We start from the raw sequence: 17,003 nt of genomic DNA, 5'->3' as shown, positions 1-17,003 counted from the left end.
ATTCCTGCTGTGACATCATTCCTCAAGTAATCCATATGTGGGGAATTGGAAAAGCACGTTATGGATATAAAGGAGATTTCAATAAGTTTCATTCAGTGTGTGTGTGTGTGTGTGTGCGTGCGTGCGTGTGTGTGTGTGTTTGAGTGACGTCAGTCCGTGTGTGTATAAAGTCTCTGTGAACTGATGGCGAATCATCAGAATCGAGCAGCTCGAGGAACTTCAGCAGTGTTTTCTTATAATCTCCTCTTGATGTTCTTTCTGAAGATGTTTCGCGTGTTCTCGGCTGTTGTGCTGTTGTGTGTGTGCGTGAGCGCGGAGCGCGCGGATTTACCGAGAGATTTCGGAGTGAAACTGTGCGGCCGCGAGTTCATCAGAGCCGTGATCTTCACCTGCGGAGGATCCCGGTGGAGGAGAACCGCCACACAACACGGTACGTACAGTATCATCATCATCATCATCATCATCATCATACAACACAGTTTGTACTTACACCATCATCGGGCCCAATTGAAATAAAATCGACTTGTACTGAAATGTGATATTTAAAAAAAAAGTCAAAACGTATTTGCATTTAGTTTAACGGAATACTACAAATGACTAAAACTTGAATTTTATTTGAAAATAATAAAAACCATATAGACATAATATTGACATGAAAATTACAAATACAACAAGAACAAAAAAACAATTACTGAAACTTTAAAATGTTAACGGAAAATAAAATAATTATCTGGATACTAAAATGAGACAGCCTCATACAAAACCGCCTCAGAATCTACTTACACTATATCATTATTATCGACAATAATTAGTTAGAACCAAAGAAGTGCACTCGGGTGATTTCATTTGTTCGTCATTCTGTATTTCAGATGCAATTTATGGATGAAAGACAATAATAAGAATTCAAGAGCTTGTGGACGGAGTCATGTCATATTTGCAGCTCTTTCGTAGCCTAATTGTTTTAAACGTCAGTCATCGACTGATTCAGGCGAGAATCAATGAGACTCCTGAAGTGTGTGTGTGTGTGTGTGGACTTGTTTTTATATCCTTGTGGGGACCTAAAGCTGAATACACACAGACTCATGGGGACTAGTGTCACCGTAGGGACCTAAATTGAGGTCCCCATGGGTACAAAAGCTTATAAATCATACAGAATGAGTTTTTTTGAGAAAGTAAAAATGCAGAAAGTTTTCTGTAAGGGTTAGGTTTAGGGGTAGGGTTAGGGTAAGGGGATAGAAAATACAGTGTGGACAGTATACAAACCATTGCACCTATGGAGAGTCCCCACAAAGATAATAAACCAGACGTGTGTGTGTGTGTGTGTGTGTGTGTGTGCACCTGGTATTTATCACGTTATGGGGACCAAATGTCCCCACAAGGATAGTAATACCAGTAAATTTTGACCTTATTGGGACATTTGTAAGGTCCCCATGAGGAAACAAGCTTATAAATCATGCAGAATTATTTTTTTTAAGAAAGTAAAAGTGTGCACAGTCTCCTGTGAGGACTAGGGTTAGGTGTAGGGCGATAGAAAACAGGGTTAGTACAGTATAAAAACCATTACGCCTATGGAATGAACCCATAAAACATGGAAACACAACATGTGTGTGTGTGTGTCGCAGGTCATCTGTTGCTGGACGCGTATCAGGACGCTCAGGACAGAGATGAAGAGCTCAGTCTGAATGCAGAGCCGTCTCTCTCAGAGCTGCTGCTGCCGGTGATGAGCGACAGACAAACCGACGACCGGCGGAGAGACACGCTCGACTGGCCCCGTCCCGACCGGAGGAAGCGGAACTTCTCTCTGGGACTGGCGGGAATGTGCTGTAATCAGGGCTGCACCAAAAACGACATCGGCCGCCTGTGCTGAGAGTCACTGATGATGATGATGATGAAGGACTCGCTGATGAAGAGCTCAACTGCTAAATCGTGCTTCATTTGTAATTATTTATTTCACTGTTCATATGACCACATGAATAAAACTTCTTGATTGCAACTTTCATATTTACTGATTAAAAATCGATTCATAAACACAAAAATCGCCAAACGAATAAAGGCAAACGCCGTGAGAAGCTGTAGTGAGTGATTTACTCTGCTCACCACGGTAAAACCAACCCCAGTTACAGAAAAATCCGAATAAACTGTTCTTCTGCCAAAAATCAATGTGACTCTAAATGTTCTTCATTGGCACCGAGGGTCTCATGAACAACGTGTAAACTTTACATTAGACAAAAGCTTCTTTACAGTGGAAAAGGTTCTCAAGATTTTAAAATGTTCTTCACAATAAGAAAAAACTTCTTTTGGGGAACACAACCGCAGCTGGAAGCGACTTATTCTGAAGAGTCGCTGTTTACAGTCGGTGTTTATCAGAGCTGAAGATGCTCGTACAGTAATAACTCGAACCCGAAGCACTCAAAACCTAAAGACAAAATACAACAGCAAACAAATGTATTCAACAAGATCATGAATCCCAGACACTGGCTGTAAGGAACCGAGTTCAGTCAAGTCCTCTTTATTTATATAGCGCGTTTCACAATACAGATCGTGTCAAAGCAGCTTTACAGTGTTAAACAGGAAAACAGTGTGTTTGCAGGATGATGCAGGAGATCAACAGTGAACACTCAGTTTGAGTGATGCCATCGACCATCAGCTCTTCTTCTTCTTCTTCTTGACTCAACAACAACACGTTCAATTCAGTCTGAACCCATGACAATCTGCCGTTAGAATACATTTACATTCATGTAGAAGATGCTTTTATCTAAAGTGACTTATAAAAAAGAAACTTCACACATCACGAGGCGGATCCGTGAGTTCACGACAATCAAGCGTTTCTTGAAGAAATGAAGTCTGATTGATGATTCCAGCATAGAGTCGCAGTGAAAGAAAAGCGATTGTGTGTTTGGAGGTGTTGGAGGTGCAGATGTCCGAGCATCAGTGATTCACCGATCAATTCCTGGAGAGACGCGACGTTCGGTTGCGTTCACGGACCAAACGCGCCGAGAGCTTCATCCGCTGAAAATTGAGATTTAGTTTTTAAATATGCTTTTCATTTTCCAACGTTATATCTAAAACTATTGGAAAAGAGGTTTTTTATTTTACATATGTTTATGTGTGGCTTCTGATCTTGATGGAAAAATATATTTCAAAAGCTGATGCGGCGTGAGTGACGTCACTACGCTGAAATTAGAATATTCAAATGAGAAAACGCTGGCGCGCGGCTCTGAATGAAGCTTCTGATTGTTCCTGCGGCTGAATGAAGGGACGTCATCAAATGACTCCTGATCGCGCAGCCACAGGTGGCGTTTCAGACGGTAAGACTCTGGTTTTTGTGTCAATATTTTACACGTTTTAACCGAGTCACTGAATGATGGCGGGAGCGCGAGACCCGATTAACCGCTCAATTCAAACGTGCTTTCGCGCTTATTGCGAGTCTGGCGCTGAACCACAGACTCCTTAATATCACAGATGTTCAAAATTTTCGATCACAAATATTTATTTTACACACCAGACGTTTAAATACACGTGAATACTAGAAAAAAAAACGTCTCAAACGGCCCTCTGAATTCATTCTAGGCATGACAAGAATCATTCAATAACTTCTCAAAACAAAGTAAAATCCTCAGGCACTCACACACACACAAAACACACTATTATTTCCAAAATGTATTTATTCACTTGGTCTTATAGAAAAAAAGTAAACGTCGCTTTCGTATTTTTGGAACATCTTTAAAATTCCACATCAGTACACCAGTGTACCTCATAAAAAATCTTACAAATAGTTGCAGTAATAATAAAATCAATCCTTTAGTGCATTCATACTCATTCAGTAAAGGCTGAATAAAGTTTCGAGTCCGTGTTGCAGAGAAACGCAGGCGGTTCAGTGTTTGAGATGAAATGATAAAAATGAACTGCTGCATCTAAACTTCTCAACATATCAAATCAAAGCAGCGGAACAAACAAATCCAACAGCAGAAATGAGTACGGAGAGAACATGAAGATTATCAGGAAGTGCTGATGTGACGTTTTCATGCGGTTTGCATATTTTGGTCACAAACCCACAGTGTTTCACTCTTCAGGATCTGCTTACAGTGACACTGAACGTCAAACCGACACGCTGATGATCTGAACGTCACACAGGAATATCTACAAACATCCCACGTGAATACGAGGCTCACTGAAACTGCATGTATAATACTTACTGTACACAAATCTGCTGTTTAAAGACACGCCGCAGGAGATTTCAGTCAAACGATCTATTTCCCACGAACACTTGCGTCCACACGCGTCTCAGCGAACATCACCTGCGAGACAAACTTCTGCCCTGTAAACGTCTCGCGCTGAACACGGAAACATTTCTGGAACGTTCAGCTCATCCAGGGGTTTTCAAAGTGGAGTTCATGAAACAATGAGAGAAAAACAACATACGAGCTGATCTAAAAATGACCCTTTGTGTTCTTACAGTGAGCGGAAAAGTGAAAAATACAAATCACAGATGTTTATCATATCTGAACTTTAGTTCAGTGACAGTCATCGTATTTCTGCTTGCTTGGCATTTAGAACAAACGGCATCCCAGAATTCCGGTTAAACAGAGCCTTTACATTATTCCTGGAGGACGGGGACAGTCACACAGAGCGGCTCGGTGTGAAACACGTTGGGAGACGTCAGACGTTCTTGCTGTCCTGTATGGCGTCGACTCTCTGAGCGAGATCTTTGAACGTGGGCCGATCGCCCGGTTCTGCCGCCCAGCACTCCTTCATCAGCGCGTGAACCTGTAAGAGACACACGAGACGCGTCAGCTCTCTCTGCTCTCGGCCGCCGCCATCCGCTTACGGTCTGAGACTTTACCTCGGCGGGACAGCCGTCGGGAGCCGGCAGACGGTAGTTTCGCTTCAGCAGATCGATCAGGTGATAAACGATCATCTGGCCCTGTTTGTCCTCCCCCATCTGCTCCATAAACACCTGAGACACAAACACCACGAATTACTCCTGCGGTTTGTGCATTACTACATTACTGCAGTCAGCAGATGTTTACCATTGCTGTGCGAGTACAGTACAGTACTACAGACCCTGAGAACATTAATGCTGGTGATTTACTTGGACTGTCCGTTATTTACAGTCGGTTTATGGTAACTTGGACGTTATGATATGAAAATAAGCAACACAGCAGCCAAGATGGTCGTTTACTTACCGCCGGAGGACTGCAGCTTTTGTCGCTGTATGTAAAGAGTTCATAGAGAACGACTCCGAAACTCCAGACGTCCGACGCCACGCTGAACTTGCTCTCGGTCAGAGACTCCGGCGCGTACCTTCATCGACACACATCATCATCATCATCAACGCAAAAACACATCAATAACGCTGGATTGAACGATGAGTAAATATTTTAAGAACTGGGTCACATTTCACTCCAAACCATTGTGACAACATGTAAAAAAAAAAAATTAAAGTCTATTTGTTGTAGACCAGGAAGACTTTGTTTGCACCGCATTATTTTTATAGTATCTTTGTAATTCGTATTCATCTCAATGCTGATTCTCATTACTGTAAAAATCTTCGAGGCTTTAAGTACATATTTTTTACTTCACAGTAATGGGAATTGTGGAGAAATGTTTAATTGTCATGAAAATAACGTCACAATGCAAAACATGTTTTAATAGTCCCATGTAAAAAGGCTTGATTTTCATTATGCAGAATATCATTGCTTGTTTGTCTGAACTGTGACGCGGTTCTTGATCGTTCGTCACGGGACTTCAGCCGGACGTTTGCGAATCTCCTCACCAGAATATGGGGCTCTCGCCCGGCTCACGGACGGTGTAATACTCCTTATCCTGAGGAAGGACTTTAGTCAGGCCAAAGTCTCCGATCTTCACGCGAAACTCGCTCTCCACCAGAATGTTCCTGGTGGCCAGATCTCGATGGACGTAGCGCTTGGACGCGAGGTAGTCCATCCCCTAAACAAACACAGAGACGGAAACACGTCAGACTCGGCTCTCCGGCGGGCCGTTCCTCACCAATCTTCACGTGTGTGAAACGGGCGTTTTCAGCACCTTGCAGATCTGAGACGCGTACAGCAGCAGCTTCATGTGGTCGAAACGCTCCTTGTTCTTTGAAAGATAATCTCTCAAACTGCCGAACGGCAAAAACTCCATGACCAGCCGCAAGTTCTTACGACCTGCAGACAGACAGAGACAGACACAGAGTCAATCGGGAGAGACGCGCGTCGCAGGACCAGCACGCTCTAGCGCAGACGGACGCTCACCCGCGCTGTAACACACTCCCTTGTATTTGACGATGTTCTCGTGCTGCAGCGAGCGCAGGATCTCGATTTCCCGCTCGAAGTCTCGCAGGTGTTCGGCCGTGCTGTGCTGCAGCTTCTTGACCGCCACGACCTCGCCCGTGTTGTCCTGCAGCGGGTCGTAGCGACACTTCTCCACGCTGCCGAAGTTCCCCTGCGGACAGACACAGACGGACGCGAGTGGCGGTCTGAACCGGTAACGGTTACCGTCGACGATGGTGATGATGGCTCACCTTTCCCAGCAGCTGGAGGAAGATCAGGTGTCTGGCCTCGAACTGAGTGGGTTCCTGGTTCTCAAACGCTCCGGCGAAACCCAAAGCCCGATGCCTGCTGGGAACCGTGTCGCTCTCCACCAGCAGCTCGTAGTCTAAGAAACACAGAGACGGAGGCGTCACGCGAGCGCCGCTATATTATGCCGTTTATGTCGCGGTGCGTGTCGCTAGCGTCACCTGGCGTGAAGAGGCTGTTGAGGTCTCGGATGACGGCTCTGAACGAGGGGCGCTGCAGCGGCTCGTAGTCCATGCAGCTGTTGATCACACTGGCCAGTTCGGTCCATTTGGGAGCCGGAAGCTGGTGCTTGTCTTCGTAGAACAGCAGCTTCTGCACGACACACAAGAACACAAGTTAACGTCAACGAACGTACGGCGCAGGTGGACGGACGCGCTGACGGGATCCGTCGTACCTTGGATCCGTCGTACGCCGCGAGCGGATGTTCTCCGCCACAGTAGATCTCCCACAGCGTGGTGCCGAAACTCCACTTGTCTGCTGCCAAACTCAGGTTCTTGCTGTCCTTCACGCACTCGGGAGGAACCCACGGGATACGATCCACCAGAACTACAGACGGAAGACACAGACAACAACTCTTTTCAGCTCTCAGAGGAAGAAGAGTTCAGTAAATTAGTGGATTCGGTCTCTGTCCTGTACAAACTGGACTCGTTTTCTAAACCACACGAACGGGGCTTCGCTCACATTCTCTGGGCTGCACCGTGATGCTGATGCCCGGGTCACTGAGTTTGATGAACGGAGGCGTTCCCGTCTTTCGGTCTTCTTCTCGGGTCACCAGAACGTTCCTGGCGCAGACGTTTCCGTGGATCAGGTTCTTCTCCTCCTGCGGATCAAAGGCACGCAGTGATTTTCAAAGTCTCTCGTTAGTCTGCTGCCGTGATTCTGTGATGCTCACCAGGTGATGTAGCGCCCACGCTAGCTGTTTAGCCACCTCCAGCTTCCAGGTGATGTTGATGGTGTTGCGGTTTCGTTTCAGGTACGTGTCCAGAGAGCCGAAGCGCACGTACTCCTGCACCATGATGTCTGAAAGACATACAGACGCTTGCAGACCTGACAGAAACACGTACACGTGTGTGTGTGAGATACTCACGCTCATCAGTGCACACGCAGACGCCGTAATTGAGCAGCAGGTGTTTGTGGGATAGCTGGCTCATCATGCTCGCCGACTCAAAGAACGACTGCCGGAGAGAGAAACTCATGACGTGCCGTACTGATCAAACTCACGAAGAGAAAAACGAAAGCACTTCAGTTTTTCCCACAGTACCTCAGTGTAGTTGCGGTGGGTTTTATCTAGAACTTTCAACACCACGTCCATCTTATGGATCTCCCCGTAATCGCCGAGCTCCCTCCGGACGCCGCGGAAGACCTGCGTGAACGTTCCCTGACCCAAACCTTCCCTCTGATCACAAATGAACGTCAAGAAAAAAAAACACATCACAGTAACATCATCATACTGAACGCAGAGAGAAAGATGCGCACGCACTTTCATATCCAGTTGTGGCGTGAATGTAAAAGCCTTCTTCAGACTGTCCAAATTGTGCCTATCCAATTGGAGACCAATCAGATTTAGCAAGTGTGTTTTGGGAAAAGAAAAAAAAAAGGTTTTTACTAATCTGTTTCATGCTACATGGTTTTTGGTGTAAACATACCAACACAACAAGATGACAGAGATGAACAGTTGTGAGTCAATAATTCAGATTAGATTCCGATCAGATACACAAGTAATCAGATTTGGGCTGACAATGATCAGCGTTCTCACTGAAAAAGAGAGCGTCGGTGTGCGTGTTCAGACTCACGGTCTCCAGATCCTCTTTATGGATCTTGTGGAAGATCATCTGGTTGACGTGTTTGAATTCGGTCGGCGAGAGACACGCGTCAGAGGTTTGACTGCTCCTGCACACCAGCAGATTGGATTTATCTACAGACACAAACACACGTCATTTACGCACCGAGCGCAGGAGCGTCCGATCCGAAGCGTTCGCCGGCGCATCTCTGACCTTTGCTGCGCGGCGGACAGCAGCGGCTGAACTGGAACACGTGTCTGTCGGAGCGCAGCGCCTCCTTCTGGTAGTGCTGCAGTAATTCGCCCAAACTACCGAAACTGCATTTGGCTCCGTTGAGCACAAACTCGCCGGAATGAGAGCGAACGACCAGACAGTGCTTGAACTCCAGCTGACCTTCGTACTGCAAACACACACAGACGATCAATAAAACACACACTGACCTGCTTATCGTGTAAAGAGAGTTAATTAGTGCTGCGGTTTGATCGAGATAAACACATCCTCTGGCCTGTGATTCGATCCACATAAACGCACTCACCTCAACGACGAAGGACAGGAAGTACCTGTCGTAATCTTTCGGGCTGCAACGCAGGATAAAAATGCCTCTATGGTTTTCACATCGTCGCAAGCGGCTGATGGTAAACTCCGTCCTGAAGCAAGAAAAGGAGTTAATTTCTAAACACTCTGTGTGTGTGTGTGTGTGTGTGTGAAGATGAACTCACGACACTGGCCCGTGACAGCTGATCTGAATGGCCTCCAGCAGTCTAGGGGGCGCCACCTCCTTACACAGGTAATGATGAGCGTCTGTAGTGAGTCTGTAATATCCGTCGATCAAAGACACGAAGGACAGCGCCTCGCTCAGAGAATGAAACTCCAGTTCCTGTGGGAGAGACAGAGAAAGACGCTCCGACACCCGATCTGACCCGAGAACAGACCGTAACGTGACCGAACCTTACCAGCGTCTGACCGTCCTGTCTGTTTATCGAGACGATTCGATTCTCCACGGATCCGTCTTTAGTCCCCTGCTTTATACTGATGTCGATGACGTCGGAGAAATCGCAGTACACCTGCGGATCCTGAACAGAGAGAAAGACCAAGTCAGAGTCGCTCTCCTCGTTACACGCGATGGTAAAGTGAAGATTCTCCGTACCTCTCGGTCTCTGGCCTCTTTTACTCTCGACCATCGGATGCCAAGGTTCCCGCTGACGACGATGGTGACGTTTCCGGCGGACGGTTCGTTGACGTGAAATTGTTCGGTGTAGAAGGCCGATTGCAGCGTCTCCAGACTGACCATGTATTTGAGCTTCAGGTCTCGCGGCGTAGCTTTACACGCGCCGAACTGCTGAATGAACTTCCTGAAGCGGAAACGGATCCGCTTCCTCGTCACAAAGTGCTGATTCTGAATGTGCGCTCGCATGTTCTTCGGGAGGAACGACTTGTAACTGCAAAGGAACAGAGAGGAGATCACCAGATCGTTTGTCGGACTCTACTAGCAGCGGCAGGTCAAAGGTCACAAACTAATCACCTGTTGTGGTTGTAGATGTCAACAGGTGACTTGTTTTTTTCTTTGGCCAAACGCATCATATCAAGAACAGCCAATCCCAAGCACTCTTCCTGAAACTCCAGGCTGATGGGAACGCTGATCGTGCCGCTCAGAAAATCTGACCTCCACTGAGCGTTGGACAGACAGGATAAGAAGATTAGCACATAAATAATGTGTGTGACGACGAAAAGTGACGCTGCTCATGCAAAAATCACAGTAAAATATTACTCCGTCAGCAGCTGTTGTGTAATCTGGACTGAGAAAAACAAGATTCTTAGTCGTGTTCAGCTGCAACCTGACCCTAAACTAGCGGAGATGTTTAATGTGGAACGTAGCCCTGTGATCTACAGGGGTTGGACAGTGAAACTGAAACACCTGGGTTTAGACCACAATTAGTATGCCATTTGGCCTCCTTTTGCAGCCAATACAGCATTATTTCATCTTGGGAATGACAAATACAAGTCCTGCACAGTAGCCAGAAGGATTTTGAGCCATTCCTTTCGCAGAACAGTGGCCAGGTCACTATGTGATGTTGGTGTATGAAAACATTTCCTGACTTGCTCCTCCAAAACACCCCAAAGTGGCTCAATAATATTCAGATCTGGTGACTGTGCAGGCCATGGGAGATGTTTAACTTTACTTTCATGTTCATCAAATCACTCTTGTCACCAGTCTTGCTGTGTGTATTGGTGCATTATCATCCTAATACACGGCACCACCTTCAGGGTACAATGTTTGAGCTATTGGGTGCACAAAGTCAACCTTCACACTCTGCTCTTATTGGTGGAATGTGCGATCAGTAAAGACTGGCCACCAGGCTGCAGAAATATAGCCATGAAACCTCCAACACTATATTGGCCAGTGTTTCAGTTTCATTGTCCAACCCCTGTACATACGATGCATTATTCTACCAGTATTCACAATACAATTATCACACATCGGTTATCAGACACGGTAGCGGCTGTACATCGCGGATCTCAAAACTTATCCTCACCTGGGCAAACAGGTACGCCATAGTGACGTCGTCGAGCACGGGCGCCTCCGAACTCTTGGTGACGCCGTACCTGCGGGCCGAGTTTGATCCGCTGCCGTACCAGCCTGGAAAATAAAACCTGCAGATGAACAGAATTAGATTAGGCTGGCAAACCCAACATGCATCAGTGCTGAAGCTGACGTGACGGCACACCTGATCCTGAACAGCAGCGTCTCATTGGCCGAGGCCTCGATCTTGAGGACGTGATTGGGCGGAAGCCACACGCGGTCTTGCTCTCTCATGAGTCCGAACAGACTGCAGTACGGCGGACTGACACCTATGGCACATAAAACACATCCAACATCATGGTGGTGCGTGACCTTTGACCTGTGAACACATCCACTCGGTCTGTGTGTGTGTGTGTGTGTGTGTGTGTGTGTGGAGGACAGACGGGCAGCAGCTGCAGCATTAAAGAGGAAACCGAATGAAAAGAGGAAGTAAATGAGGGTGTGTCCTGCACACTCTCTCTCTCTTAAGCCCTTAACACTCAGATGGGTAAACAGGAAGTGGTAAGAGTGGGAACAGGAAGTTCACCAGTCTAGAGCAACACTCTATAGTGTCAGCAACACAGTAAAACGGGTCACCGCCGTGACGTCATTTATCACTGCTGCGCTTATCAAATGTCATTTCAGTGAATTGTCTCACACGGACGTCGCTCTGACGCGGACCGCGTCGTTCCGTTAGACTGACGCTCGTGCGTGGCTCTGTGCAGCGTTTGTAAGGTAGTTTGCGGCTCGATGTTTTAAGTTCTCCTGTGAATTTTTCTATGAACAGTTGCTTGCATTGACTTGAAGGTGAGATCGGACCTTCTGCTTTTATACTGAAATCTCACAGGATTATTACAATAGCTTTGAAAAAGACATGTTTGGAAGTGTAACGTTCTCCTGCTGGCACACAAATGCAAAAAGACTGTTTTCATATGTTTCTGTGAAGCAGAATCAAATGAGCCAAAGACTTTAGTGCAGTAATTACTCACGCATAGACTGACTGGCGGTCAACAGATCATTTTTGCAGATGAAGGATCAGGAATAGGGCCGATAGATTTCGCAACAGGTTCAAGTCGGTGGCACAAATTTGCCACAGTGACCAACAGAAAGACGTCTGGTTTGACAGTGACTTCTGTTTCAGCTGAGCTCTAATCATCTCTACACTGCTGACAACAGACAGCGGAGCTTTTCTACCTGCTAAATTTGGCTAATGTGACGCACCTTAACCCACGGTTACTAACAGCAGCCGTAGCTAGTTAACCGCTCGCTCTGGTTTTACTACTAAAACAGGCACAGAACGGCCCTGGCCGCAAGCATGCAGCAGACGGCGTGAGGAATGCGAGCCGCTCGCCAAACAGCATTTCTGAAAATACCAGCAGTTACACATGATTAACTAGATGATATTTTATAAAGAAATGTCTTATATTTTATAAAGTATGATGCTAATGTTTGCACACTCACAGAGTGGTTTTGGATGAGTAACTACATAAATACTCTGGCGTGAATCCCCTGTGTTCATCAGTATTAACTGTTTAATCGATCAGGACTCACCGCACTCCTTGGCTGCGCTGATGCAGAGCTCTTCTGCCACGTATTCTCCGGGCGGGTACGTCAGCGTGCTCGCTTCGTCTCTGCAGCAGTACAGATGAACCTGCAGGGCCGCGCCACACGCCTGCTTCTCCGCCCGCCCGTCACACGGCTCCATGCTAACGAACGCCGTCAAAGCCATTTATATTTCCCCTGAAGAGAAACAGACACACGTTGTAAAGAGACGTTTAGCAGAATGCTCACGAGGGGCTGAAAACATCAACATAAAAGTACTTGTCTATGAAATACTTGAGGAAAAAAATGTTTAACAATGTCAACAAGGTGAAACCTGCTTGTTTTAAATGAGCAAAAATGCACAATAATGAAAACATGATCAGTGAATGCAGATCCAGACTAGAGCACATGCAGATGACAATCACAGACGCTTAAACGTGTTTCTGGAGCTTGACGCTCTGATCGCTATCTGCCTTTACGAGACGATAAAGAGTGACGTGAACATCCTGCTCAACGCTTCAAAGTTTCATGCGTTTGGAGCGACATGAGTGAACTGACATTTGATGTCTTTTTATTCTGTTTGACTTCATGTTTATTGCACAGCACTTCGGGTCAACAAGGTGTTGTCAAACGTGCTTTAGAAAGAAAAAAGAAAGCAAATTTTGACCTTTCTGGATGTTTCCCTCAATGTAACAAATCAGACGACTCTCTGTGTAACATTTTGTCAGTTATGTTGGTATTCTGGCCAGTGCTGGGGAAAGTAATAGATGTTACTTTTGTGTTACTTTTTTTCACCTGCACTGGGCTCGCTGATTTAAAAAAAAAAAAAAAATTTAATAACAAATCCCAGAAGTTACAATATAACCCTTTCACACCAAAAGTGACATGAATAATCCTCAGACTGAAGGAAAAGTCTCTGTTTTTACACCTGCTCCTGATTTCTCTCAACACGGGACGGGAGACACGTCAGTCAATAAATAAGAAAACAACATAACTTGTGTTACTACTTTGAAAAAGTAACAACTATATTTTGTTGCAAATTTAAAATGTGTTATTTGACTAGTTACTTAAAAAAAAAATCATCTGACTACGTAACTTGCAGTACTTGTGCTGGTATCCCAACACTGGGTCTAATGGTGTTCATTGTTTTATTTAGCAGATCAGAAATCAGCCTGCTGCTCATCTCACTGCGACACTTTCAATTTTTCAGACTTTTCTGATCTCATTTTTTCCACACACACTCTGTGGCTGAAAACCACATGCAAGAAAGGTGCAAGAATTACACACTAAAATAAGCATGGTTGTGTAGTGTGACAATGGCTTCCACTCTTGTTTGGTTAATATAAAACTTGTTATCAGTTGATTTGTAGGGTAATGAACCTTCAGAAAGTCAGTAGAGCTTTACGACGACTGTAACGAGACTCCAGGGAATCGAAGCAGCAAACAAACACGACCGAATCGAACGAACGCTGAGGCTCAGACCAGCAGACGACGTCACTCCGTCCTGACATCAGTCTGAACGTGGAGACGGTGAGAGCGAAGGAACCGCAGCAGTGCTTTAACACGAACGACCGCACGAACGCCACCAGGAACAGAACAGACTCGATTTGACCTGATGCAGGAACATTCATCTGGAGGCTGGAGACGCCGCACTGTTTCAGTGACTTCACTCATTCTAGTCCAGACAGGACGCTCCGCTGTATGACTCTACCCATAATCCTCTACTCAGACCCTCAACTGTGGACGTAAATGCGACGAGATGGTCTGATGTCTAAACTGAACAATTACAGTTTGCCATTTAGCCACGGCTTGAAATGCTTGAGGCCGCGTCGACAGAACGCATGAAAAAAATCAGACGTCGGCGGCTGAACGAGACGCTGATCGGACGCCAAGATTCGTCTCCGTCCACAGCGGGACAAAAGCACGTGTCTCTCGCTGATGTTGCTGTGAGTTTCTGTGATGAAACTGATCAGAAAGAGGAAATGAAAACATCAGTGTGTATAATATTAGAGTTAGCGTGATTTAATTACGTGTGTGACAGTCACAGCTCTCTTGGGTTTTTCCTGACAAGCTGATGATGTGTTTCCACTAAAGCTGCACTTAAACTAGTTGTTTCAACAGAAGACGGCCATTTTGATTTTACAAAAGAGCCATTAAATGCAAACGCCTCGTGGCAAACACCGGAGCCGCTGGTTTGTAGCGGTGGGACTGGTTCAGAACCTCAGCACACGCTTTCACACTTCACCGGTTTACCCTCATCGTCATTAGTTCTTCTGGGGTTCAGGAACGAGAGCATCTGCCCTCTTTAATAAACGGAGCGGGTTTCCGATCGCTCTGATGTGTGAACGCGATTTGATCCGAATGAGTCATTTTGCAACCTCATCTGATTCATTGATGCGTGTTGTTGTACAGACGAGCAGATGCCGGTGTTCTCACAATTTGTGCTACCCTGTCAGATTTTGCTACCTCCCATTAAAACAGATGGTAGCATAATTCGACAGCGAAAAATGCTACCTATCAGATTTTGCTTCCAGCATGATATTAATATTGTGTGAGGCTTTATTACCGTGTACACCTACCCCAACCCTAAACATAACATTACAGTATGAAAAACACAGTGTTGGTAGCACAATCTGACAGGTAGCATTATTTGTTAAAACACCGGAGCGTGCAGCGAGGGAGGAATTGAGGAGAAACGAGCCGCAATCCTCATTCGGTGAACACAAGTGCGTTACCCCGGCGGAACTGCATGTCTGAGGTCACATTAGCGCAGCAGAACGAGGGTCAAACGGCGAATCGTGCGGCCTTTAATGCCGTTCTGAACTTTCCTTTTCCTCGCGGTTCTGCTCACAACAGAATGACAAACGGTCACATGGAGGCACACAGACGAAAACAGCAGCAGCTGAAGTCGGCGAGAGTCCGCTCGTGTTATCATGCGGCGTGCAGCGCCGTTATCTGCAGAAGAAAGCTGCGTTATCGCACAGCTGCCCGCCGAGATACCGGAGGAACGCGAGCAGAAATAACTGCACAATGCCATCCGCTGCACAAACACCCGGGAGCTGTTACCTGCTGCAAAAAAACACCAAAACAAAGCCCTTCACCTCTGCAGACGGGAATCGGACGATCCTGCCGTCGAGCGACCCGCGTCCACCGAAGTCTGAGGCTCCAGAGGAGCGTCTGATCTTCAGGAAACTGTCAGCAGCACACAAACATCCTTACAACACCATCGAGATACTGACAGCGAATAACGGAGCTCGTCCCAAACCCAGGCTCACCCCTACCGAATCCAGATCAGGAGAGCCACAGGCAATCTGATTCCTGTGATTCAATCAGACTATTGCAGTCACACGAAACCCCGGAGGTCTGATCATGAGTTCTGCTGCTGCTGTGAGTTTTGTGACACTTGTCAAAGTCAAACCACAGCGATGTGTGAAGCTGGAAACATTCAGCGGTCAGAAAGTCGAGAAGAAGAGCTTCACAACAAAGCCAAGAGCTCAATCATACAAGAAACAAACACACAAACACAAGACAACTGAGAGAAACTGAGAGAAACAGGCCACATGTGTCATGAAGGGAGTTGGATGAGGGAAAAACCCTCCAGATTCAAAGCGAAACAGAAATAGGATTTTCCTGTAAGTGGATCTTAAAAGGACAAGCGCACAGAACCGTCAAACACGGACATCAACAACGCCGCAGACACACACACACACACACACACACACACACACACACACACACACACACACACACCGACAAAACACCCGTCCGATCGCTCAGCTCCGCGGCCGCTCGATCCTTCACTCGTGTTTGCGTTCGTTTATTAAAGTTACTCACGCTGATTGTGTTGTCATGGAGACCCGAACCGAACCGCATCACCGGATCAAACGGAACCCGCGCGCGTCCGTCTCGTTCACAGCTGTCAAACTCACGTAGTCACGCCTACGGAGCGGCGGAAGAGCCGAACCTCATCTGCGATCCGGATCCACACAGACACACTCATCGCACGAACTTCAACTCCGATCACTCTTGTCAGCTGCGGCGCGCACGCACGAACGCAGCAACGTCGGTGGGCGGAGCTTCCACTTCACCCTCATCGCATATTAACGACTTAAAGAGACACTGGTTGAAGTAGTTTTGCTTCAACCCTAATCAAACGCAGCTAAACAAGCTAATCGAGGTCTGAAGGGTTACTAGAAAGCAACAGGCAGGTGAGTTTTAGTTAGGGTTGGAGCTGAAGGACCGGACTTCGCCACCCCTGGTTCACGCTAACGATTCATTCTATTTAGTTCTTTAGTAAACTGAAACCTCTATATTTGCCATACTTTAACTAAAACAAAATATTAATTGTTTGCTTAGTTATCCCTTTATTATCACACGGTGTCGTGAGCAGGTTCTCGTCCGGTCACCGTTTACAATGCAAATTTGTGTCTAAGCATTTTCACAGAAGTAAGAACAGGAAAACGGCAGATTCCCTTATGGAAACTCAACTGCTGTACTGTATTGAGCATCACAGACATAAACGAGTGAATTTCTGCAGCA

General features: G+C 46.3%; 2 protein-coding genes across 3 annotated transcripts; one reads left to right on the top strand and one right to left on the bottom strand.

Annotated features, from left to right (window-relative positions):
• The first annotated feature begins 10 nt into the window (after nucleotides 1-10).
• Nucleotides 11-2,145, top strand: rln1 (relaxin 1). Its single transcript, XM_051104943.1, has 2 exons — nucleotides 11-430; nucleotides 1,623-2,145. Exons 1-2 carry the CDS (start codon nucleotides 184-186, stop codon nucleotides 1,865-1,867), a joined length of 492 nt encoding a protein of 163 aa, XP_050960900.1. The 5' UTR covers nucleotides 11-183; the 3' UTR covers nucleotides 1,868-2,145.
• Nucleotides 2,146-3,647: 1,502 nt separating this feature from the next.
• Nucleotides 3,648-16,512, bottom strand: jak2a (Janus kinase 2a). Of its 2 annotated transcripts, none has more exons than XM_051104914.1 (24): nucleotides 16,299-16,512; nucleotides 12,474-12,662; nucleotides 11,089-11,212; nucleotides 10,897-11,014; nucleotides 9,885-10,030; nucleotides 9,510-9,801; nucleotides 9,316-9,435; nucleotides 9,082-9,239; nucleotides 8,898-9,009; nucleotides 8,576-8,762; nucleotides 8,375-8,496; nucleotides 7,843-7,977; nucleotides 7,669-7,756; nucleotides 7,474-7,601; nucleotides 7,263-7,401; nucleotides 6,976-7,127; nucleotides 6,743-6,893; nucleotides 6,527-6,660; nucleotides 6,258-6,447; nucleotides 6,046-6,170; nucleotides 5,777-5,949; nucleotides 5,187-5,304; nucleotides 4,844-4,957; nucleotides 3,648-4,767 (listed from the first exon to the last, which is right to left on the bottom strand). In XM_051104914.1, the coding sequence occupies exons 2-24, from the start codon at nucleotides 12,649-12,651 to the stop codon at nucleotides 4,660-4,662; spliced, it is 3,312 nt and encodes a 1,103-aa protein (XP_050960871.1). In that variant the 5' UTR covers nucleotides 12,652-12,662; nucleotides 16,299-16,512; the 3' UTR covers nucleotides 3,648-4,659. The 2 variants fall into 2 exon arrangements, with proteins under 2 accessions (XP_050960871.1, XP_050960872.1); XM_051104915.1 differs by lacking the exon at nucleotides 16,299-16,512 and adding an exon at nucleotides 15,566-15,974.
• Nucleotides 16,513-17,003: the final 491 nt, after the last annotated feature.

The sequence above is a fragment of the Labeo rohita genome, unplaced genomic scaffold, assembly GCF_022985175.1.
Source record: "Labeo rohita strain BAU-BD-2019 unplaced genomic scaffold, IGBB_LRoh.1.0 scaffold_84, whole genome shotgun sequence".
NCBI lineage: Eukaryota > Metazoa > Chordata > Actinopteri > Cypriniformes > Cyprinidae > Labeo > Labeo rohita.
Note: the sequence above shows the minus strand (reverse complement) of the source record. Positions and strands in the feature narration are given on the sequence as shown.

Bases quoted from the DNA above. Each gene is read 5' to 3' on its own strand.
- rln1 (XM_051104943.1), top strand. From the start codon at position 184: ATGGCGAATCATCAGAATCGAGCAGCTCGAGGAACTTCAGCAGTGTTT. The intron at 431-1,622 runs GTACGTACAGTA...TGTGTGTCGCAG, and splicing joins GAGAACCGCCACACAACACG to GTCATCTGTTGCTGGACGCG.
- jak2a (XM_051104914.1), bottom strand. From the start codon at position 12,651: ATGGCTTTGACGGCGTTCGTTAGCATGGAGCCGTGTGACGGGCGGGCG. The intron at 7,978-8,374 runs GTGAGTCTGAAC...ATTTGTGATCAG, and splicing joins ATAAAGAGGATCTGGAGACC to AGGGAAGGTTTGGGTCAGGG. The intron at 7,602-7,668 runs GTGAGTATCTCA...TATGTCTTTCAG, and splicing joins CTGCGTGTGCACTGATGAGC to ACATCATGGTGCAGGAGTAC.